Here is a 24,023-nt window from a genome sequence, read left to right as displayed (position 1 = left end):
TTAGGACACATAAGTGGATGCCAGAGCCTCCATCAGCAAGACAAGAAATCTTACACTTGTCTTGATGCTGAGCAGCTTTCTAACTTCCTGCTTATGTGGGGAGAATGCACTGACTGATCAATACTGAAGGCGTCACATGCTATACTTTCTGTTACAGCTATTTCTTACTGTAAATTTTTAAAAGTGGTTTTGATACATTTTTGCTTCTGCCCTCAGGGAGAGAAGGTGCCAATAACTGTGCTGACGTGAGCGTTTATAGTCCATGTGACAATTATTTTTCTCGTAGCAGGTTCACCATCAATGTCTGTTACATGCACAAAAGGATAGTTTGTTGACTAGGCTGGCACTGGGGGTGCCTGCCTGAGGGAATGGTGTTTCGGGGCTGGGTTTCGCTGAGCACAGAGCTGACCTCTTAGCAGACACACGGTCTTTGGACGGCCCGACTGCCAGCACTACCCGCTCCACTGGCCCCCCTCAGCTCCTGCAGTTGTTACCAGGGTTACATGAGCGTGCTGTGTGAATGAGGAGAAACAGAGAAACAGTCACGGGCTACTGAAAAATATATATTTATTAAAATATATTTCTTTTTAAATTCTCAAAGCTTCAGACCATCTTTCATCTAGCCCATGAGGTACTTGAATGTAGACATTACAGGATACAGCAGTGATTTCCTCTCCCTGGGTCTATTCTTTCCTTTTCTTTAAAGTGAAAAGGCTCAAATATCTCAAGAGCCCCACCTAACTCTACTAGTGTAATGCTTTGGTTTGACTGCTTATTGCATCTTCAGTCAGTACCCCCCGTGGCTTACTCAGTATTTTAAAGGATAAATCATGTTTCCCATGGGTGAGCAGTAAGTAATAAATAAAGAACATTTGTATTGAATATTATTCAGTGCAGTTCTTGGTTTTGCATAGGAGGAGGATCAGGATAAGAGGGGGGAATTAAGGCCGTGAAGAGCTCCCTGACACCTAAAGCCATTAAAGTATCATCTTCCTGCAGGCAGTGCTGTCTGATGGGAGGAGCTCACTCTATTTGGAGGATAGGTCAAAGCCTTGCTGACAGTCCTGCTTCTCTGCCTTTAGTCTGCTGTCACTCTCCCCACAAGAAAGGGAAACAGGTCCCGCAGATGCTGCCATCATCGTGAACCTGCCCTCCGGGTTCTGGTCTCTCCGTCCACCCTCTGGTCACAGCACCCTTCTTAAGGCACAGAAAGACTATGCCTGGGCCCTCTGCAGCCTGGCTGAGGAGCTACAGTGGCCTCAACTCCAGGGAGCAAGTGCTGGCTTCAGCTGAAAGTTTCCAGGAGCCGGGGATGCCGTGAGAACAGCCAACAGAAGAAAAAGGAGACGTGGGGCTGGAAGTTCAATGTCTGGAAGGAGGGGCCCCAGCTCTCTCCAGCCCCCAGAGCCTGCACAGCTGTCACCAGCTAAGTCATGCTGAGAAGTGGAGAGGCTAGGTAGTAGCCCACACCTGAGCCCAGGACCACGCCGAAGAAAATCCAGGTGTTGTAGGACATAACAGCCAGCATCATGAAGTAGCCGATGACCACCTGAGCGACATGAAGTAGAGACTGGCCAAAGTGACACAAGAGCCACCTAGATAAAAAGGAGAGCCAAGTTAATGCTGGTAATGAGCTGGAAGCTAGGAGTTGGTGTCAGGGAGTAGAAAGAGCAACTGAGTTACAGGACGAGCTTATTTATAATTTGTATGCTTAACCCAGGAGAGGTTTCTTTTAAAGAGACATATCAGAAACCAGTGATTGAGAGGGGAAGAGGGACCTGTACAAGGAGATTAGGATAATCACTTCTCCACCACATTTAGCTCCGAGCTTCCTGGTATCCAGGGCAAAAAGGAAGAATGAGATGTGTAATCTGTCACATCTGACAAGGGATAATACAAAATCATCAGTAAGGCAGATTTTTTTTTCCCTGAATTTACTGTGAGAGGCAGTATTACAATGGAAAGAGCATGGACTTTGTTGACAGATTAATTCCTAGCTCTCCCACTTACTAACTGTGGCTTAGCACAAATGTCTTAACCTATTTGAACTTAAATTTCCTCATCAGTAAAACAGATAAGAAAATACCTCCCTTGCAGCGGGGTTGTGACTATTTGAGGCACTCATGTAAGAAACAGGCAGGCCCATTAAGCACAGCTGGAGCTGCAGAGAGGGCAGAAGGGGGATCCTAAGTGGCTGTCCTATCAGAACAGGAAGAAAGGAGAGGCCACCCCGCCCTCCACCACCAAGCTGGATACATTGCTGACAGCAATTCTTATTTGTGTGGGGACAGCCACAGGTCCCATCTTGGGTTTGGAAGCCTTAGTGACCTAAGGAAGCCTGCTGAGATTTGGGGGAGGGCTGGGTGGACACCCCTGTTGCTAGACTGAGGCCTGCACCAGAGTCCTGAAGATTGGAGCCTCCCACGTGGCTGTTCAGAGAGCTCCAGCCTGGGCGTTAGGAGACCTGGGCTCTAGCTCACGTCACTACTTACTAACCGTAAGCACTTCAGCAAGTCCTGGTCCTTCCCTGGGCCTCAATTTCCTTTCTGGGAAGTGGGGCTAAGTGCCCTGTGGGCCCAGGCTAGCTCTCAGGGTGAATGTGAGGACTCTGCCCTCCCCCTTCCCAACCACTGCCGTCCCGAGCCTGTTACCTGAGGTGGGCTCTGCTGACTTGGGGGGAGTCTGAGCTTGAAGAATTCTGGTCTGTCTCTTCAATGAGCTGCTGGCTGGTAGAGATGCACAGGCTCATCAGGGCCTGGTGGAGCAGCCTGGCTTTGCCAACCTTGATGCCTTCATACAACACAGCCAGGAGCAAGATGACCAACACCGAAAGGGCCATGCCTGTCAAAGGAGGCTGAGTTACAGAGGCCCAGCCAGGCAAGCACTGCTCCTCTTCTGGCAGCTTCCCCAGGGAACTGGCACAGGAGGCAAAAGGGTACCTCCCCCAGCCACTGTGAATCCATTCCTCCCTCCCTCCCTCATCTTCTTCCCCACCCTTGCTGGGCTCAGAACTTCCTGTCTCTTTCCCACTCCAGCCCTTTCTTGATGGGGGTGGCTACTGGAGTGTGGCTTTGAGATCATGAAGAGAAGCTGCCCGGCAAAGCCGGGGGCCGGTGCAGGGGGGGCGGGGTTGGCGGTGGCATGGTGAGGGGCTTGGTGGGGGGAGAAGCCACCTGTGCCCCACTGCCCCAGCTGCGCCCCAGCAGGCAGCCCAAGTCTCTGTGCTGACTTCTTGTTAAGGGAGAAGCATGTATAGCAAGTTCCTGTTTACATGTGCATATACAGAAAAGTCTGGAAGGAAGAAGATACGATGAAGGAGTCATAATTATCTCGGCAAATTAGGATACAGTTTTTTATTTTCTATTCACCGAATTTCCCTAAGTTTCTACTGTGTACTACTTTTGTAATAGTGGGAAGAAACCAATCAGCTATTTTACAGAAAACATTAAGTGCTTACTAGAACTGCTGTGTAAAATTAACTGCTAATTGCTACTTCTCTTTTACAAGTGGAGGGATACTAAATGGTCCAGCTGTAGTATTTTTGGCGGCCTCCAGGAGGAAATCATCCGCAAAAGATGCAGGTTTTTGAAATATAAAATTACAGGTAATTGCATGCACATGGTACAAATTCAAACAGTACAAAAGGGTATACAGTGAAAAGTAAGTATTCTTCCCAGCCTAGTCTCCCAAAACTCCAATGCCCCTGTCTAAAGCAGCCTCTGTGTATATAGCTTTCCAGGGATACTCAATGTATATATAAACCTTTGTCTAAATGACAGCACCCTATCTGTGCATACTCTTCAGCATCTGACATTGTCATCCAACTGTACATTGTGCATGGGTTCCCCTTAGTTCGCACAGATCTACCTTATTCTCTGGCTTCATAACATCTGTGATAGATTAGATTCTCCAAAGATGGCTGCCTCACTGTATCTCACCCCACGTTCATCTTACAATGTCAACACTCCTGCCATCAAGTGGTGTGGTCCATGTTCCCTCCCCTTTAGCCTGAGAAGACCTCTGTGACTGCCTCAAGCAGTAAAGGTGGAAGTGATGTTCTCTGAATCCAAGGCTAGGTCTTAAAAACTAGGCATGAGTTCTTTTTTTTTTTTTACCTTGTTCTCTCTCTTCTTTTTTTCCCCCTACCTTTTTCTCTTGGGACACTCATTCACTCTTGGAACCTAGCCGCCCTGCCACAAGGACCTCAGCTAACAACACCTGCTGAGAGTCCCAGCTTACAACCAGCATCAATCAGTAGACATGAGAGTAAGTCTTCAAGATGACTCCAGTTCCAGCCACTGTCTGATTATACCTGCATGAGAGACTTTGAGTGAGGCCTGCTTAGCTGAGCCCAGTCAACTCAGAACCTTGAGAAAGAATAATAAAATGACTGCTGTTGTTTTAAGCCACTAGGTCTACCCCACAGTAGATAACTGGAGTGGTAACACATTGTAGGGAGGGCCATAATTTATTTGATCAGTACCTGCAATGATGGACATTTGGGCTGCTTCCAGTCTATTTTTATTTATTTTATTTTTTTGAAGGTACTCAACAAAATTTATTGAATGAATAAATTAAAAACTAAGAATTAACACTTCCAAAACACTGCAGTCTTTAAATTGTTTTAAATGGACCTCAGCTGTGTAGAATTGGATTATTCATACATAATCTTTGCCTTTGCCACTATCATCACTGATCTAAGAACAAGAGGACTGTCCTCTTGTAGTCACTTCTATTTTACAATTTGCCTAGCAAGCTATAGTTAACAAAATCACATGTACTATTTTAAAATAACTTGAGAAACATGTATTACTTCTATTAACAGATGTAATAACAGACTTCAATGCACTAAGTAACTGGATAAAGCTACTCAGCTAGGAAATAACATATCCTACTCCGTTTCTAATGCCTGTGTTCCTTCTACTATGTTACAATGCCTTTCATAGTCCATTCCCAGGTTTTAGAGATCCTGGTAGGTGGCTGATGTGTATTGAATATTGTGATCAATGCAATTTCCATCCATAGGTTGCCAGCAGAGATTATAAACCCAGAAAGTAAAAATGGCGACACGTGGAAGAACACAAATATGAATCGGGTCTAAAGGTATATAGGAGGAGAAAGTAGAAAGAGCTAGAAGGATTGGAGAGAATGGGCAAATGGGAGATGTGGGCTCCTAACAGAGATAACTGGATCATGGGAGTGAAAGCTCTCATCTCACCAGTCTATTTTTAAAATGCAAGTACTAAAGTGGGAATATAACTCCATCATGAATTAGTGCCCGACTCTGCCTTTTCAAGTTAAAGGAATACTCTTCTCATTTGAGGTCAATGGCTGCAGCAGCTGCTCTGGGCTTCTGATCTGATGCTGGACAGTGAACCCTGTATAAAGGAGGTGCTAAGAGGTAACAAGAGGCCTTGATCTAGTTCTGGCTCTGATGCTTACTCTGTGTGACCCTGGATGAGTCTTTTCCCCTCTCTGGGCTTCAGTTCCCTCCCCTGTAATAGAGGGGAAAGCTGCACCCCATAGCCTCTCTCTGGGCCTTTGTGAGCATCAGTGAGATAACGGAGCCCTTTGCAGTCTGAAGGGCAGTGGTTCCAAATGGAATTATAAATGCAAAGTTCCCGCTCAATGTTTATGCAAGAGGAGTCAGGCTTGCTAAAATGTCCACCGAGAATAACAATAATGAGAACCCAGGTTCCCACTGCCTGGAGGTACAAGGCTTCCCAATTCTTACCTGCAGGACTGTGGACACTCCAGAAATCAAAGAGAAGCACTACCTCATCTGAGAAGATGAAATGCATCTGAAAGAGAAGGGACTGCATCACAGGGGGCTTAGGGCAGTGGAAACTGTGTTCCCTAATGCTCTCCAGCAAACTCCTGTAAAGGCCCAGGAAAATGAGGTCACTGGACTTAAGTGCTGGAAGGGCCATTAGGGGTCATCAGGGCCAAATGAGGCCAGATAAGGCAGGGATTTGCCCAGGGTCCCACAGTGGGTCAGCAGTACAGCTGTAGTTGAGCTGGCCCTGTTCCAGGTAGAAGTAAGGTGTTGGTGGGGAGTTGCCCATCCTCACTGGGCCAGTTGGGTCACAGTGCTCTCAGGTCATGCTGAGATGACTCCCCTGTGCCCTCCAAAGCCAGTGGGAGAAGCACTAGACTGAGGAATGACTACCTCTTCTTACACCCTGGGCCCCAGCTGTTCTGCTCCAGCAGTGTTTATCATGGAAGGGCCCAGGGACAGCTGTCTTCAGTCTGTACCACCCACCTGTTCGCCTGAAATTCACTAAACATTTGCTGAGCCCAATTGTCTGCCCAACCTTATGGACAAAGGTTAATGTCTCTGCCCTTGATGAACGCACAGTCTTACAGAATGAAGGTAGAAGCAATGAGCACACAGCACCTGTCTGAAAGCTCTTCTCGAAAAGCAGCTGGTCCACCCTGTGTTCAGCGTGGCATCAAGGGCTTTTCATATATTATCTCATTTCACCACAGTCTTCTGTGTGACAGGGCCAATTAGACCCAGCTTACAGGAAGGAAAATGGGGAACCAGACTCTGAAAAGTTAGGCAATTTGCTGAAGGTCACAAAGCTAACAAGTTGGCAGAACTGGGATTCAAACTTGAGCCTGGTTAGATGCCAAAGCCCTATCCATCTATGCTGCCTCTCAATGACCAAGAAAGGAGAACAAGATGGAAACTGAATGGTGATTCTAAATGCCTGCACCAGGCTTAATGACTATGTTTGGCAAGATTAAAGCCAGAGAGATCAATCAGTTCACCCTCTCAAGGAACAGAAGTTTCCCTCTTGTCACAAGGTAAGACCTCAGCCAGCAGAAGCAGCTCTAGAAACACTGTCAGTGCTCACCCAGCTGAGGAGATCCTGGCTGAGTTGGGGTCAGTTGGTGGAAGCCTTTGCCTTCAAAGACAATGGCCAAATATTAGAATCCTCAAACGCCAGAGCTAGAAGTGTCCTCAGAAAGTTGTTTTTCTTTTAATTGAGATATAATTGACAACATTATTTTCAGGTGTACAACATGATTCGATATATGTATATATTGCAAAATGATCACCACAGGAAGCCTAGTTAACATCCATCAAGACAGTTACAGTTTTTCTTTCTTGTGATGAAAACTTTGAAGATCTACTCTCAGCAACTTTCAAATATACAGTATTATTAACTAGTCACCATGCTGTTACATTACATCTCCAGGACTTAATTATTTTCTCAGAGAATTTTTAGTCCCCTGGTTTTCACTTTTTTTCCACGGAACACCAGCAAATAAAATCTTCCTTGTAACTCCACTATATAAAACGCAGGGCTCTGGGTGAAGAGGGGAGAGACGTGTGAGCTCTGCTGAAATTCAGTGTGGAAAACATTGATCTAGTCCAATTCTAGTCCCTTTCTAACCCCTTCTCATTTGCAGATGGGGAAAAGGAGTCCCAATAGGGGAATGGATTTGTCCGAGACCTCATAAGACAAAAATGGAAACCTAGGCAGTCTTTTAAAAATCATGTTGAATAATTTTAAAAATACCTTTTTATCTCCCTAGTATGAAAGTGGTACTTGCTCAATGTAGAAAGTTGAAACAATACCAAAAAGAAAGTGAAAATAATTTTGAGTCCTACTACCCAGAGACATCCCGTGTTAAGATTTCAAAGAGAATATCAGTTGAGGTGGCAAAATGTTCACAAAAGATTAATATGCAAAAACAAACAGGTATAAATAATCCTGTGAAATTCCATTTATACTGGAGGTGTGCTCATCCAATTTCAGAAGCCTCTGGCACCATCTCTGCAGGTGGGGTGGAGGGAGGTGTGGAGCCTAAAGGCGCCTACCCCATCTCTGAGTTCACGTGATAAAGCAGTTGGCATGACTGGAATGTCCCCTGTGGCTAATTAATCAGAGAGGTTCCATAACTGGGTTCCTTCTGTCATCCTTGGGCCTGAGCCAGCTATCTCTGGGGCCCCAAACAGTTTTTGCAATAGACCGGAACACCCACCAAACAGTACAATTAATTCAATCAATAAGCATTGTTGTGCTGGGGGTGCAGGTGCTGGAGATAGATAAATGAGACAAGTCCTTGGCCCCCAAGGAGCATCTGTTAGGGGAGAGGGAGTGAACAGATATTACAACGGGGTGTATGTATTCAGCAAGGGGGAGAGGCACAGGGGAGCCAGCTGGGGTACTGGGGATGAAGACCCCTGGGGGACACCTAACCCATCCAGTAAGGCAGGTGGCTAGAACATCTTCTGAAGCAGGAGAAGCAGGAGGCAGCTAGGGGAAGATGGACAGTCCAGTATTTCCAAGCTGAAAGTGTCCATACAGAGTGTCCACCCCACTGGGGAGTAAGGAGCCAGGGAGGGACAAAGACTCACCTCTCTTGCCTTTTCACAGCAGACAAAGATTCAAATCAGCACACCCTGACTTGGAGCTGCAGTTTTCAGTTAAATAGTCCCGTGGTCAGATATGCAAGGGGCGGGCCTCTCATCCTGTTTCACTGCTTAGGATAAATCCGAGCCTCCAGTAGCTGAGTTATCTGCGCCTTGTTCAGGGCCCCACCCTGCTAGGGAGGGGCTGTGGTGAAGAAGAGAGCAATCATGGGACTTGCTTTCTTCATTTTCTCATTTGGGGTTACTTACACTTTTGAGAAAAGTGCCCTCAGTTATAACCCGGAGAGTTTAGGGGAAGATTAAGGTCGCTGTCCTGCCGCTGACTGGGGTTTTTTTTTTTTTTTTTTTTTTTTAATTATTTGGCCGCGCAGAGTGGCATGTGGGATCTCTCAGTTCCCCGGCCAGGGACGGAACCCACGTCCTCCGCATTGGAAGCGCAGTCTCAACCACTGGACCACCAGGGAAGTCCCTGGGTAACTTTTCACATAAGCTCTTCCCATCCGTTTCCCCTTTTAGAGGACCTGCAGGAGGTGGGTGTGTGCGTTTGACTAAATGACGTGCGTTGGCTTCCTGAATCTTCAATTCTACATTTTTCATAGGATGAAGAAAATTGCGTATATGATTTATTCAAAGACCAAAGAGGTTTGCAAGCTGTCATTCTCTCCAGCCCAGGTGAACTCTACCAAGAAAACTAGTTTATCTGAAACGCTATTTCTAACACAAGTGTAGGGAAGATGGAAAGTAGCTGGGTCTGGGGTTTTTTCCCCCAAAAGAATCAGACCACGAACTTGCCAAGACAGGGAACTAGCCCGGGGGTGTGTGCGCGCCCGGCCTCAGGCTGAAATGCTCTGGGCACTCCCTCTTCGTGGGAACCTTCCCAGAATCTCTCTCAAGTCACTGCGCCCAGAGCTGGGGACCCTCGACTCCGTCTTCACCCACCGCGCCCCGACCCTCAGCCGCCCCACAGCTGCGCGTAATGACTGCTCGTCGAGCCGGACTGACTCCCAGCAGGAGGGACAAATAAAAAGGAAACCCCAAAGACGCGGCCGGCTCTGCCTCTCGCGTGCCCCCAGCCCTGTTCCCGCTGTTGACAAAGCTGCCAACACACCCCCTCACCGGCCCTTGGCCAGGGGCGGCGGCACCTCGGGATGCCAGAGGTCGGCTGCTCCTGGGACCCCGCCCCAGCGCCCACCCCGCGTCCTCTCCTCTCGGCGGCGCCCGGACTCACCGCCATGGTGAGCAGGCTGGGCGGCCGGGCGCCGGGGCCGCGTCTGCTCTCTCGGGTCTCCAGGCTCCAAGTCCCGCCCGCAGCCGCCGGGATCGCAGCAGAGGCCGCGCGATCACGTGGTCGGGGCGAGGCGCGCGCGGGCGCCTGGGAGTTGTGGTCCCCACGGCGCGCCCCACTCAGCGCGTCCTCGGGCGCACCCACGTGCCGGACACCCTGCCGAGCCCCTGCCGAGCCCCAGGTCCCAAGCCAAGCGGGTCGCTGGGCCAGAGCCGCCAGCACAGCGGACTCCCTCCTGCCTTCCGTTTGGCCCCTTTCTGTTTTGCACTTGACTTGTCTTCGCAATTATCATAAAAAGACTTATTGCTTGTTATAATAAACCGTGCGAAGCTTAACACATGTTGAGTTATATATTGAAGAGTCCATCCTATGGACTTAATAGAAACAAATTAGAAGTAAATTAAAGAAATTATGCCCTAAGCTTTTAATATAGCCATTCTTCTTCTTTTTTTTTTCTTTTCCAATCTGATAAGTGAAAAGCAATACACAGTTGTAAATTTAATTTGTATTGCTTTGATTACTAGGATGGGAAACTTTTTTCTTATTGGTATTTCTATTTTTCTGTATTGTTTGTCCATTTCACCCATCCAGTTTTTTGGGGGAAGTTTTACAGGGGATGAGGGACTTTTAACAGTATTTAATTTAAAATATATTTAGTATCCTAAATATATTTAGAAGAACTCTTTGCCAGTCCTTCTATGAGGAAAGTGGCTTCTTAGAGAAACCTTTCCAGAGACCTTGAACCTTACTAGCAGACCTTGAACCTGGACTGTGACCTCAGTTCAAATCCTGAGCCAGCAAGAACTGGCTATGGGACCTCCAGCAAAAGGCTTTATATTTTGAGCCTTGGTTTCCTGGTCAGTCAGTAAAATGGAAAGAATAGTAGAATCTATGTCATAGAGGTATTGTAAGGCTTAAATGAAGTCTTGTGTGTTAAATTATCAGCATAGAACCTGGCAGTGGGAACTTGCTCAAAAAATGATAGCCATTGTCATCGTTAGCGGCAAATATTTCTGTTCTGTTGTAACTGAGCAGGACCCTATGGGGCCTTCCAGGGACAGACCCCTCCCAGCATGTCCTCTGCCTGCCTCTTCTTTGTAGAAAAGCTGTAGTCTCCTAAGCCTCCCCTGACTCAAGAATTAGTGATTGAAAGGGTGAACATGTAGTGACAAAAATAGCAGCTGGGCCAGGAGAAACAGGTAAGAATTTAAACAGTAAATCAGCCATGTGGCAGTCACAGAATCTTTTTAATTCCTCCCTGAAGTACCTAGATAACAGTATCTGATGCAAATTTCCTGAGTTGTTTTACAGATGCTAAAACCCCAACAAACGGAAGAAGTTAACCACTAGATGATCATGAGCATGTAACCCCCAGACCCACTGGAGCCTGAGGCTTAATAATGTTGACCCCTGTGACACCAACCTGTTACCTCACCATCAACCAATCAGAGAACTGTGCACCAGCTGATCACACACCCTGCGATGCCCCTCCCTCACCTTGCCTTTAAAAATGCTTCCCTGAAGCCCATCGGGGATTTTGGGTCTTTTGAGCATGAGTTGCCCTGTTCTTCTTGCTCGGCCCTGCAGTAAACTTATGTCTGCTCCAAACTCCGATGTTTTGGCTTGTTTGGCCTCATTGTGCGTCAGGCACACGAACTTGGGTTCAACAACACTGAGAGAGGAAGCCACTTCAACGGTCAAGCCACTTGCTCAAGATCACACAGCTTCTAAGGACCTCAGTCTGAAAGACAGTGAGGGTTGAGGGAAATCAGGGATTGGGGCAGCCTCAGGGAAAGAGTACAGGGCCAGCACTGTGAGGAGGTCTGGGAGGGAGGGCTGCTGCTGTCAGGGATGTGCTAGGCGCCATGGAGAAAGCAATGGGGAGAAGAGGTATTCTTGAAGCATCTGGACTCCAAGGGCTTGGTGATTTGGGTGTAACTTCTCACCTCTCTGGGTCTTACCTGGGCAACAGAAATAAGAAGACTTGACCTTCACACTGGCAGGCACCCATGCACTCCCCCACTCCCCCACCCCCCATCAAAGGATTTTCAACACAGCTTTATTCATTTACTATTTTTTGTTGGCTTTGTTACAATCTGATGACCTTCACACTTTGTTCTCACCTCCTCGTGTGTGTTAGGATTCTAACAGTCCTAAAGTTCTGAAGTGCCCCTTTTCTTTCTGAGCCACCAGACTCCCCTCCTCTGCCTCTCAGGCAGGGAACAGAATCCCAGCTCATAAGATAATACCACAGATGGCCAAGCCTTTGTCCATGGCAAGAGATTCTTTCCAGATTCCGTACTTGACAACCTGTAGACTCCCCTTCTCCCGAGGAGCAACAGAGTCTGCCCTTGTCTTTCCAGTGCACACCCAGAGCCCTGGAACAGAACAGAATCCCCAGCCAGAAAAGATGGTGCTGCCTTGGGTGCCACAGAGATCAGCCAGGGGCCCTTTAAATTGGGTGCTCAGCTCATGTGTGGTCAGTTGGTGGAGGGGAAATCCAACGAGTCATTTCTCCTTTTGAGGCTCAGTAGAGGAACTTGAGGTTTCATGAAAAGCCTACATGCACAAAATATTACTTCTGCAGAATATCTGGCCTTGATGCACAGATAAGGCTGTATGACCCCATGGGCACCACTATCCTTCTCTGGGCCTCTCTGGAATGGATGACCTCTAAATGCCTCTTCACATCTGATGATCTGCAATTATAAGTGAGCTTGAGTTTGGGGTTGAACACTCTATGGCTAGGATTTTTGCATGTTTTCCATGTAGCTCCATCCAGCTAACCTCCCCTGCTCTTCCACAAAGCTCTAGTATTTTATTTTACTTTATTTTATTTTGTTTTATTTTATTTTACTTTATTTTATTTATTTATTTATTTTGCGGGGCAGCTGTGCTGTGTGGCATCCCTAGCTCCCCGACCAGGGATCGAACCCACACCCCCTACATTGGAAGCACGGAGCCCTAACCAATGGACCACCAGGGAAGTTCCAAACCTACTATTTTATATTTATACTATGAGTAGCATAATGTATAATACATACATAATACATAACACAGCATTATGCATCTGGTGTGTGTGGCACAGGGAGAGTATGCACATCAGAGGTTGATCAGAGTGTGGAGACAGAGTGTGTGTGTGTGTGTGTGTGTGTGTGTGTGTGTGTGGCATGGACTTTGTGAGGTTGGGAAAAGCAGGAGCCAGGCCACTGACAACCTGAAGGCCATGTGTAAAGTGGGGAACTTATTCTGGGACAGAGAATCACCAAAATGTTTTTTTTTTTTTTTAGAAGATGTTGGGGGTAGGAGTTTATTAATTAATTTATTTATTTTTGCTGCGTTGGGTCTTCATTTCTGTGCGAGGGCTTTCTCTAGTTGCGGCGAGCGGGAGCCACTTTTCATCGCGGTGCACAGGCTTCTTACTATCGCAGCCTCTCTTGTTGCGGAACACAGGCTCCAGACGCGCAGGCTCAGTAGTTGTGGCTCACGGGCCTAGTTGCTCCGCAGCATGTGGGATCCTCCCAGACCAGGGCTCGAACCCGTGTCCCCTAGCATTAGCAGGCAGACTCTCAAGCACTGCGCCACCAGGGAAGCCCACCAAAGTGTTTTTAATGTATATTTTTCTCCCTGCAGTTTCCCTTTTCTTTCCCAAATGTCACTCTCTTAGTGAGGTCTACCCTGACCACCTGATTTAAAGCTACAATCCTTCTTGTATCCTTCGCCCTGCTTACTCTCCTTTGTTGTTTTTCCATGGTATGCATCACTGTGTAGCATCCTGTTTAATTTTGTTATTCATTCTTCCTTTCTCTGCACTCATATGGAAGTTCAAGGAAAACAGAGATTTCTGTGTTTTTATTCAAGAAGGCACTCCCAGTCCCTTAAATAGTTCATGTCACAACACAGACTGTCCATTAACAATCACTGAATGAGTGAATGAACCCCAGCAGGCACACGCTCTGTGCTTCATTGCTTCAGAGGAAGGAAGTGGCAGAAACAGAGGCAGCCTCCATGAGAGTGTGGCAGCTTTGGGGCGGTTTGTGGGAGAAGTTAGAAAATAATTTGTGGAGCAGCATGAGGTAAAGCGGGGTTCCCTTCCCCAACCCACAGAATACCTCAGCCTAGAAGAGGGAGCCTGGAGCAAGGGGCCTCTGGATCACCAGGGGAAGGCCCTGGAGGGAATGGCGACAGACAGGACAGAGGGCCATGCCCCAGCTTGGGGAAGGAGCAACTGAGAGGTCAAGAGACCTTGCAGTCAGGACAATGATAGCAAACCCAAGTGTGGCCCTGCCTCCCAAAATCATGGACCAGGGGTAGAGAGACCACCAATCATACAAATAAACATACAACCTGTTTAGAGGGGGTTAAAAAAAGATGAGCGCTTCTTTAGGAAGCCCTGGTCTTGAGTTGTGAAGTCTTAGGAAAACTTAAACAGAGGACAGGCAGGTGGGAGACAGATCCCTGGAGGGCACCCTACCTTTCAGCCCTCTCCTTTGCTCATGTCTGGGCTGTGACTCCCTTTCACTGATCACCTCAGGCATTTAGATCAGCCTGATTCCTCCTGGGTAAACATGGAGCAAGTCCCCCTGCAATCACTTTCTCTCTGTTTGCAAAGGCTCTCGCTGTTAACCTGGATTTTTGCAGCAATCTAGGGGCCAGAAGGCCAGACGTGGCCACCCAGAGAGAGGATAGGACTTCCCAGGGTCTACAGTGAGTCAGTGGCAGACAAAACCCCCCCAACTTGCACCTGGCCCAGCACTGTGTCCAACTGTGGAAGGCTGTGAGCAGCTGTTACAACCTCAGACTAGCATGTGCAGGATGAGAACTCCCCGCAACTACAGTGGGAAAAGGGGCCCTGGAGAGGTGCACACATTTTACCCAAATGTACCTGAGATGCTTCCCGAGATAACCCCAAACAGGGCCTTAAGATCTCATGCTTTACTTGCACAGTGTTTTTTGGTTTGGTTTGTTTTTTGAGGGTACTAAATTGTTTATTGATTACACATGATAATGGATGATACACAAGCTTCATTCCCGTCTATGACTTTATCTGGTACCATAATTCAATTTAGATAGTTTGCATGGGATGTGCCAACAATCATATTAATAACAAAAAAACTCCATGACTTTGCTTGGGTGACCCCCCCCCCTTTTTTTTTTTTCTGCGGTACGCAGGCCTCTCACTACTGTGGCCTCTCCCGTTGTGGAGCACAGGCTCTGGACACGCAGGCTCAGCGACCATGGCTCACGGGCCCAGCCGCTCCGCGGCATGTGGGATCTTCCTGGACCGGGGCACGAACCCGTGTCCCCTGCATCGCCAGGCGGACTCTCAACCACTGCGCCACCAGGGAAGCCCCGTTTTGTTTTTTGAGGGTACTAAATCGTTTACTGATTACCCATGATAATGGATGATACACAAGCTTCATTCCCATCTATAACTTTATCTGGTACCATAATTCAATTTAGATAGTTTGCATGGGATGTGCCAACAACCATATTAATAATAAAAAAACTCCATGACTTTTCTTGGGTGACCCTTTTTTTTTTTTTTCTTTTTTTTTTTCTATACGCGGGCCTCTCACTGTTGTGGCCTCTCCTGTTGCGGAGCACAGGCTCCGGACGCGCAGGCTCAGCGGCCATGGCTCACGGGCCCAGCCGCTCCGCGGCATGTGGGATCTTCCCAGACCAGGGCACGAACCTGTGTCCCCTGCATCGGCAGGCGGACTCTCAACCACTGCGCCACCAGGGAAGCCCTGGGTGACCCTTTTAATGGTGAACTCCAGGTTACAGCACAGTAACTCTCAGTTCAACTATACCTAGGTTTCTGAAGACAATGGCTTCTCCATCCAAGCAGGTTGTAATAGAACCTGGCATCACCCTGAAGGAATTCTTGGTTCACACTGTTGGGGTAGTTTACCAAAATGGCCTCAGAGTAGACTAACTTTATGCAGAACATTAAAAAAAAAAGACACATTTATTCAGTGTCATGATCAGACTAGTACACTGAGCAATCAACAACATGGGTGCAAAAAAAAAATATCTACATTAAAACCCTTTGCTGGAATGCTTGGCTCTTTCCGCAGAACAGAAACTAAAATAACCTGTTATACAATTAGTCACAAATACAGTCTTTGAGGGTTTTTTTTTGTCCATACACATGAGTATGGTCTAAAACATGTCTTCTTTGTAGCAGCTAGGCCCTGCCACCACTGTGTTTGGCTGAGTTCACAAATCTGTTGTAACCTGTAGCTTCCCTGTCACTTGTCTGGCTCTCCTCTCCTGCTCAGCTTTGCAATTAAAACCTTCTGCCACTGCTATAGCTATTGCTGCTGCCGGAACCACCATAGCTACCTTGGTTTCGGGGTTTGGCAAAGTATTGGCCTCCACTACCATAGAGGCCAGAACTTCGGCCTCCAAAGTTTCCTCCTTTCATGGGTCCAAAATTTGCAGATTGATTGTTGTAGTTGCCAAAATGATTGTGGCTTCCGCCACCTCCAAAATCGCTTCCATCATTACTGAATCCATTATAGCCGTCCCCACTGCCACCACAGCGGCTGCCACCAAAGCCACTTTGACCAATGATCCCACTTCCGTGACCACCACCAAAGTTTCCAGAACCACTTCGACCTCTTTGGCTGGATGAAGCACTAGCCATCTCTTGCTTAGATAGGGCTTTCCTTTCTTCACAGTTGTGACCATTCACTGTGTGGTATTTCTTTCTTTTTTCTTTCTTTTTTTTTTTTTTTTTTGGCTGCATTGGGTCTTCGTTGCTGTGTGTGGGTTGTCTCTAGTTGCAACGAGCGGGAGCTACTCTTCGTTGTGGTGCACAGGCTTCTCATTGTGGTGGCTTCTCTTGTTGTGGAGCATGGGGTCTAGGTGCACAGGCTTCAGTAGCTGTGGCACACGGGCTCAGTAGTTGTGGCTTGCAGGCTCTAGAGCGCAGGCTCAGTAGCTGTGGGGCACGGGCTTAGTTGCTCCGCAGCATGTGGGATGTTCCCAGACTAGGGCTCAAACCCGTGTCCATTGCATTGGCAAGCGGATTCTTAACCACTGCGCCAGCAGGGAAGTCCCGATGTATTCATTCTTGAAGCCACTGTTGAGGAGGTAACACCTCTAAGAATTCTTAGGCACAGGCTCTCTGCCCAACTTCACAGGGACCCTGGACTTGTCTTGATGGGCTCCTTTGACACCTCTATGAGGCTGTCCACTCCAACTGCCAAGGACTCCCAGGCCCTGCACACCTGCCTCCTGCAGGAAGACTGAGGGGCCCCGAAGACTTTCCATCAAGTTGAAGTTAGCCCATGATGTCATGTCCCAACAGTGACTCAGAGGCAAATCTAAAAATCAGTTAATAAGCAGTTGGTACTTTATTTGTTTGCTCAGACGTCTTGTACTGTTTGGTTTGGTATTGCAAAACAAAGAACCACATGGAAGTTTACAGTTCAGGGAGATTTTTTGCTGTGAGTACACAGACATCCAGGCAGCTTTCCCAAACATGCCTGAATGTCCCCTTCTGAGAAATCACAAGTGATTGGCAGGGAGAGGTCAGCAGAGGATGAGGGGCCACCTGTACGTGGATCAGGACGTGGATGTGCGTATGGTGAGCGTGTGTATATGTCAGAGTACGTGTGATTGAGCACATGTGTAACTGTGCGGGTGCATTGGGTAGATTTATGATTCTGTACTTGTGAGTCAGTGTGGGTGGCAAGTCTGAGTTTGTGTGAGCTAATGTGTGAGTTGAGAATGTGGGGATATGTTGGACTGGTGTGTGTGTGTGTGTGTGTGTGTGTGTGTGTGTGTGTGTGTGAACATGTAGGCACTTCAAATGATGGGGGAAAGGAGGAAGGGCTGGATGCTCACTGTTGGCCATGAGAAAGCCCCCAGGAAGTAAACCTGGGACACGAATGCTGCAGGGTTGATGGGAAACCACCTCCCTGGTCCCTGACCTGGAAAGCCCCAGGGCTGGCACTGTTTCCAGCTAGAGCCAGGGTTGATTATAATGTGCCTCTCTAGATCCAAGGCCAGTCTGTCCAGGTTCCTACTCTCAGACCCGCATTTGAAGCCTCCTCTTATTTTCCTGTGCCCTGAGACCCCTCCTTGATAGACTGTCTCCATCTGCAGGCCCCTGCCTCATTTGCAGAGGGGGAGATGGGGTTGTCACCTTCCAGAAAGCAGCCTAGAGTTGCTTCTGTATAAGTGGGTTGAGCACAAGAACCAGGTAAAGAGGTCACCTGGCCGGTCTCTCCAGTCACAGAGAGATACCCGGCTCTAGAAAACTATAATCAGAGCTCCAGGGAATTTGAAGGAGCAAGGATATGTCTTTTTCTTTCAGTGGGATAAACAGTAAGGGATGTCCCCCCTAAATTGAGACTCAGGAGGCCTGACTCCAGACTGTGCTATTGCCTTAGTAACTCAGGAAAGTCATTTCCCTCCTCTGGGCCTCTGTAGGAATAAAGATACAACACAGAATCTCTAAATTTTCTTCTTTTCCAAGTGGTTAGCACATGGTATTTTAATGATCTTTAAATTTATCTGTCTCCCCCACTAAAACCTAAGGGACTGTTCCTGTCCCCCTGACCCCCATTCATACGTTGAAGCCTTAGCCCCCAACGTGATGGTATTTGGAGATGGGGCCCTTGGGAGATAAGTAGGTTTAGATGAAGTCATGGGGTAAGGCCCCTATGATGGGATTAGTGTAATTATAAGAAGAGAAAGAGAGACCGGAGCTCTCTTGCACGCGCTCTCTCTCACTCTCTCTCTCTGTCTCTCTGCCATGTGAGGACACAGCTAGAAGGCAGCTGTCTGCAAACCAGGAAGAGTATTCTCACCAGGAACCAAATCTGCTGGCTTGATCTTGGACTTCCCAGTCTCCAGAACTGCAAGAAATAAAAGTCTGTTGTTAAGTCACCCAGTCTATGGTATTCTGTTAAAGCAGCCCAAGCTGACTAATGCAAACATGGAGTTTTCTTCAGTATTTCCAGGGCTTGCCTAAGTTTCTGGCATATATATATATATATATATATATATATATATATATATATATATATATATATATATATATATTTTTTTTTTTTTTATTTTATGTTTGTCTGTGTTGAGTCTTCGTTTCTGTGCGAGGGCTTTCTCTAGTTGCGGGGAGCGGGGGCCACTCCTCATCGCGGTGCACGGGCCTCAGTGTCGCGGCCTCTCTTGTTGCAGAGCACAGGCTCCAGACGCGCAGACTCAGTAGTGTGGCTCACAGGTCTAGTTGCTCCATGGCATGTGGGATCTTCCCAGACCAGGGCTCGAACCCGTGTGGCCTGCATTGGCAGGCAGATTCTCAACCACTGCACCACCAGGGAAGCCCTCTGGCATATATTTAAGGATGGCAATAGCAAAAATGGAACCTAGAGTTATTGTACATTTCCTGTACCTGGTTCTATGCTGACCACTTCACACAGATTATCTTTTCTAATCTGCACAATAACTGATGATGTGGATGCCATGATGATCCTCATCTTTTCAGAGAGGCCAAATAGCTTGCTCAGGGCATCCAGCTGGTAAAGGGAAGACCCCAAGCAGTCTGATTCCAGAGGCCCCCTTCTTAGGCATACACAAAATCACCTTCCTTAGGAGACATATCACAGTGCTCAATAAATGAGGATTAAATATTGTTTGAGTGAAAGAAGCTGTTCCCTGCAGTTGAATGCCCTCCCCTTCCCAGTTTGCCTAATCCCTTTTCAGGGCTCGGTTTCCCTGACTCATAATAAGGACACAGTACTGTCTTGTGGATACCTTTTTTTAAACAATTTTTGGTGCTTTTTCCTTATTCTTACCTTAGTGATCTCTGACTTATTTCCTATATGCCTTTGTGGGCTCCTCCAGGATGGACCTGTGTCTTATCTACTTCTCTATTCCCAGTCCACTACCTAGATGTTTCTAGGTATATGGTAGGTGCTCTGTTGATACTGGATTGACTGACTAGCAAAAAGCCAAGGATGATTTCTGAAAATTTCCCCAAAGTGACCACATAATTAACATATATAAAACCACTGACCTATGGAATCATACATGCAGAACAAAATGTGTAAGTAGAGTTATGGGGAAAACACATTTTTCCTAAAGCAACTCTCAGTCTTTCCTCAATTTTGACTTTCAGAAATAATGTATAATTTAATAAGGTATTTTAATTTACTCAGTGAGGTATAATGTACACTTTGATGAGTTTTGACAAATATATACACCTGTAAAACCATCACCCCAAAGAAGATATAAACTTTTCCAACATCCTAAAAAGTTACTTTGTGTCCCTTTCTAGATAATTCTTCCCACCCCTTGCCCTCTACAAAAATTGTTCTGATTTTTATCACTATAGTTTTGTTTGTCGGTCCTAGATCATCATCTAAATGAATCATACAGTATATACTCTTTTGTATGTGGCTCTTTTCGTAAACCTAATGTCTCTGAGTTCATCCATGATGTTGTCTGTAGTTCATTCTTTTCATTGCTGAATAGTATTCACTGTGTGGATATATTATTTCCTGTCAGTATAAATTTGGGTTGTACATGAACTATCATGTACAAGTGATTTTGTAGGCTTATGATTTCATTTTTCTTGGGTAAATACCCAGAAGTGGAATTGCTGTGTCAGGCTATTTTCTTTGATACCCAGAGTCCTTTGTAATTGTTAGAAACAAATTATTTTTCAGAAATGTGACCACTTAAAATGGCACATCATCATGATAAGGCCTGGAGATTTCCTGGAGCATGAATGCTTTGTGTTCCTTTAATTGGCACACTAGGCAGTATATTCAGGGCTCCGAGTAGGCACAGAAAAAAGAGAACAAAGAAAGAGTATGGGGCTTCCCTGGTGGCGCAGTGGTTGAGAGTCCGTCTGCCGATGCAGGGGACACTGGTTCGTGCCCCGGTCCGGGAAGATCCCACATGCCGTGGAGCGGCTGGGCCCGTGAGCTATGGCCTCTGAGCCTGCGCGTCCAGAGCCTGTGCTCCACAATGGGAGAGGCCACAACAGTGAGAGGCCCGCGTACCACAAAAAAAAAAAAAAAAAAAAAAAAAAAGAGTATGACCTGTTCACAGAACTGTATGAAGTTTCTAAGAGCACTTATGGTTTGAGCAAAGCAAAATCACTTGGTCGTTGCAGACCTTTGGAGTAAAGACTTCGACAGGATTAAGAGGTTCTCAGACCACATGCTGGGTGTTGGCTAAGCCATGTCCTACCTGTGTGACCTCATACAAAGTTGCACAACTACCTATGCATCTCAGTTTCTAGCTTGTAAAATGAGAGGAAAACCTTGTGAAACAAAGACAGACATTCTCTGCCCCCTGCACAGGGGTGCTGTAAGGATGAGCTAAGATAAAATCTACCTGTCTCACCTTGATAAACTGTAAAGTGTTGTGCAATGTGAGATAGCACCATGTGGAGAGAAGCGGGAACACACACAGAGCTCGCTTTGTGCTCCGATGACTGGCACTTATTGCCGTGAGGACTCAGATGCCCTTCTTTCAGGGGACTGCGGGCAAGGTCAGACACACAGTGACAGTAACTCTTTGTGAGTTGCCAGCTGGACCCGGATACCTCTCTCCATTGTGTTCATCTCTGCAATGGGGGACTGTCAGGCTCTTTATTCCTTTACACCTGCAGGAAAATCATTCCCCGAATCACAGCCACCTCCCCGCCCTCCACACACTATGTCTTCAACAATTTTGTCCCTCGCTGATCTTTATCACCCAACTCATTCTCGGTCCACCACTGCAGATGACCTAAGGTGACTATTTTATGGAAAGTCTGTCTGGGGTAGTTCTAGCCAAAGACCTCAGGAAGAGATCTTAACTGGAGACAAAAGGTGAATGCAGGCAACATCACATACCAGCTGTATTTATTGAGAACCTACCTCTGAGTGCTAAGTGCTCATAACCATTTTATGAGTTGGGCACTATTATTACCCTTAGTTTACAGATGAGGAGCATGAGGTGGGACTAGGAGTCTTAGAAACTGAGGATTCCATTGTTGTCACTACCAAGGCTGCTGCCAGGTCACATGATCTTGAGCCTCAGTCTCCCTACCAGTAAAATGACAGTGAGGACTACCTCCCTTTAATTTTAGACATCTTTTCCAGCATCAACATCCTGTGAGTCCGTTTCTGACTCTGGATGAGTCAGATAGCCCCTCTGAAACTGTTTTCTCATCTGTAGAATGGGCAGAACCACCATCACCTGGCTAGGTGCTGCTGTGACAGCGTCCTGTGAAGAGGGAACTGTGCTGAGATACTGCGTGTGTGTCTCCTCAGGGCCCCTGAGCCCCTAGGAAATGGTGGGAACCTGTGATGAGCCGGAAACCAGGCACTTCCTTACAGGTTCCCCGTTCACTTGGTCAGGAGTGGATAGAAGAAACAACAGATTATGGGACATTTTGCCCTGATAGGATCTTGAGATCAGCTTGTTAAATACTTTCCATTCGATAGAAGAGAAAACTGATGCCAGCAAGGGTAGTGCTTTCTCCAAAGACAGAGAGCAAAGGAAGAGCTGGAATTTGCAGCCCTGGCTCGCTGATGCCGGGTCAGTTCTTCCTGGAGCATCAAGATGCTCACCTGCAGAAGAGAATGCTGCATCACTCCCTGGGCCCCACTCTCTGCCTGGGTTTGCTTCCTGTCTAGCCACATTTCAAGTAATTAATAGTCACGTGTGGCTAGTGGCTGTCGAACTAGATAATTGCAGCTTGAGAGAGACGTGATGCTGTTTTATTGGGGATTGGCCACTGGGTGGCGCTGTTATCCATTTTGATCCGCACTTGAGAAAAGACTCAGACACAGGAGTAAGGCCAAAGCAAGGCATTTATTACCCTGTCCATGCCTTCCCCTGCCCCCTCCCCTCCTTCAGAAGGCCCACTTACAAAGAACTGCCGCCTAGCCTAGGCACAGACTTCCCAGAGCGCAGTAGGTGAGTTCTCACACGCGGCTGGGGCGTCGGGGCAGTTCAGCAGAGCCAGGTGATGGGTAGGGATGCCCGTTGGAGCCAAATGCCCTCGAGTCCTGTCAGGCTTCCAGGTTACATAAGGAGAGGTGCTGTCTTACAAGAAACTTGTGCAGAATTTTACAAAGGAGTTTGGATATCCAAGTCGATGTTATCAAAGCTTTATTAGGAAAAGGCAGAATATACACCTGTGACCCATTTCTTAAGAAAAATCATTTGGAAAGAAGCTAAATAATCTGATAGGAAATTCTAGCTAACCACGAGGTCTTTGGAATTTTAGCCACTAGGCTCTTTCTTGTGTAAACTTTGCAAACAAGCTTTAATATTTTCTTTGCTCTCTGGTGAGGAGTACAGAAATTCATTACAAATGTACTTTGCATCTAAGAAGACTAAGCCTGCAAATAGAGTTTGCCTAGTTTCACCCTAAGACAGAGTAGTCCATGGGAATTTCATTATTCTCAGGCTGAGACAGTCCAGTGAATGGGTCATGAATCTGGGTATCCCTACCCATTTTAGAGGCAGCATGAAAAGTGTGAATTGAAGGGCTGAAACACACACAGCCTCGGTACTGCGTCTGCATTCTGATCTATTGGGAACACTGTCCTTCTAAGTTTCTTACCTTTCAGACACTGATCTATAATAATTGTGAATAATGCTGCAATGAACATGAGAATGCAGATATCTCTTCAAGATCATGATTTCAGTTCCTTTGGATATATACCCAGGAATAGGATTGCTGGATCATATGGTAGTTCTAACTTTAATTTTTTGAGGAACTTCCATACTCCTTTCCATAATGGCTGCACCAATTTCCATTCTCATCAACAGTGTACAAGTGTTCCCTGGAGACCTTAGTGAAGGTCTCCAGACCTTCACCAACAACCCCCCCCCCCTTTTTTTTAAATAATAACCATCCTACCAGGTGTGAGATGATAGCTCAGTGTGGTTTTGATTTGCATTTCCCTGATGATTAGTGATGTTGAGCACCTTTACATATACCTGTTGGCCATCTGGATGACTTCTTTGTAGAAATGTCTCCCCAGATCCTTTGCCCATTTAAAAAATCAGGTTATTTGGATTTTTGCTATTGAGTTGTAGGAGTTCCTTATATATTTTGGTTATTAATCCTTTATAAGATATAGGGTTTGCAGATATTTTCTCCTATTCCATAGGCTGCCTTTTCATTTTGGTGATTGTTTCCTTGCCGTGCAGGATCGTGCTTTTTATATACATCATCTCACCGACTTTCCCAAAGCTGACAGTCCAGAGATACTAAATAGCTTGTCCGGGTCTCACAGCTTTTACCGACCAGTCTCCGGGTCTCCCGACGCCTGCTCAGTGCTCTTTCAACTCCAACTCCGAGACCCAGGCTCCCCGACCTACCTG

General features: G+C 46.8%; 1 protein-coding gene across 4 annotated transcripts; it reads right to left on the bottom strand.

Annotated features, from left to right (window-relative positions):
• Positions 1-591: 591 nt before the first annotated feature.
• On the bottom strand, positions 592-9,696 carry SLC31A2 (solute carrier family 31 member 2). 4 transcript variants are annotated; one of them, XM_060102300.1, is made up of 5 exons: positions 9,615-9,678; positions 8,372-8,570; positions 5,735-5,801; positions 2,652-2,841; positions 592-1,595 (listed from the first exon to the last, which is right to left on the bottom strand). In XM_060102300.1, the coding sequence occupies exons 3-5, from the start codon at positions 5,799-5,801 to the stop codon at positions 1,427-1,429; spliced, it is 426 nt and encodes a 141-aa protein (XP_059958283.1). In that variant the 5' UTR covers positions 8,372-8,570; positions 9,615-9,678; the 3' UTR covers positions 592-1,426. The 4 variants fall into 4 exon arrangements, with proteins under 4 accessions (XP_059958283.1, XP_059958284.1, XP_059958285.1 ...); XM_060102301.1 differs by having other exon boundaries at positions 8,372-8,556; positions 9,615-9,675; XM_060102302.1 differs by lacking the exon at positions 8,372-8,570 and adding an exon at positions 6,861-6,911 and having other exon boundaries at positions 9,615-9,662.
• Positions 9,697-24,023: the final 14,327 nt, after the last annotated feature.

Source organism: Mesoplodon densirostris, chromosome 6 (assembly GCF_025265405.1).
Source record: "Mesoplodon densirostris isolate mMesDen1 chromosome 6, mMesDen1 primary haplotype, whole genome shotgun sequence".
Classification (NCBI taxonomy): Eukaryota; Metazoa; Chordata; class Mammalia; order Artiodactyla; family Ziphiidae; genus Mesoplodon; species Mesoplodon densirostris.
The sequence above is the reverse complement of the archived record's forward strand: the minus strand, read 5'-3'. Positions and strand labels throughout refer to the sequence as shown.

Excerpts from the sequence above, each read along its gene's own strand:
- SLC31A2 (XM_060102299.1), bottom strand. Across the intron at positions 2,842-5,734 it reads GAGTGTCCACAGTCCTGCAG|GCATGGCCCTTTCGGTGTTG; the intron begins GTAAGAATTGGG and ends CTCCTTTGACAG. Across the intron at positions 1,596-2,651 it reads GTCAGCAGAGCCCACCTCAG|GTGGCTCTTGTGTCACTTTG; the intron begins GTAACAGGCTCG and ends CTTTTTATCTAG.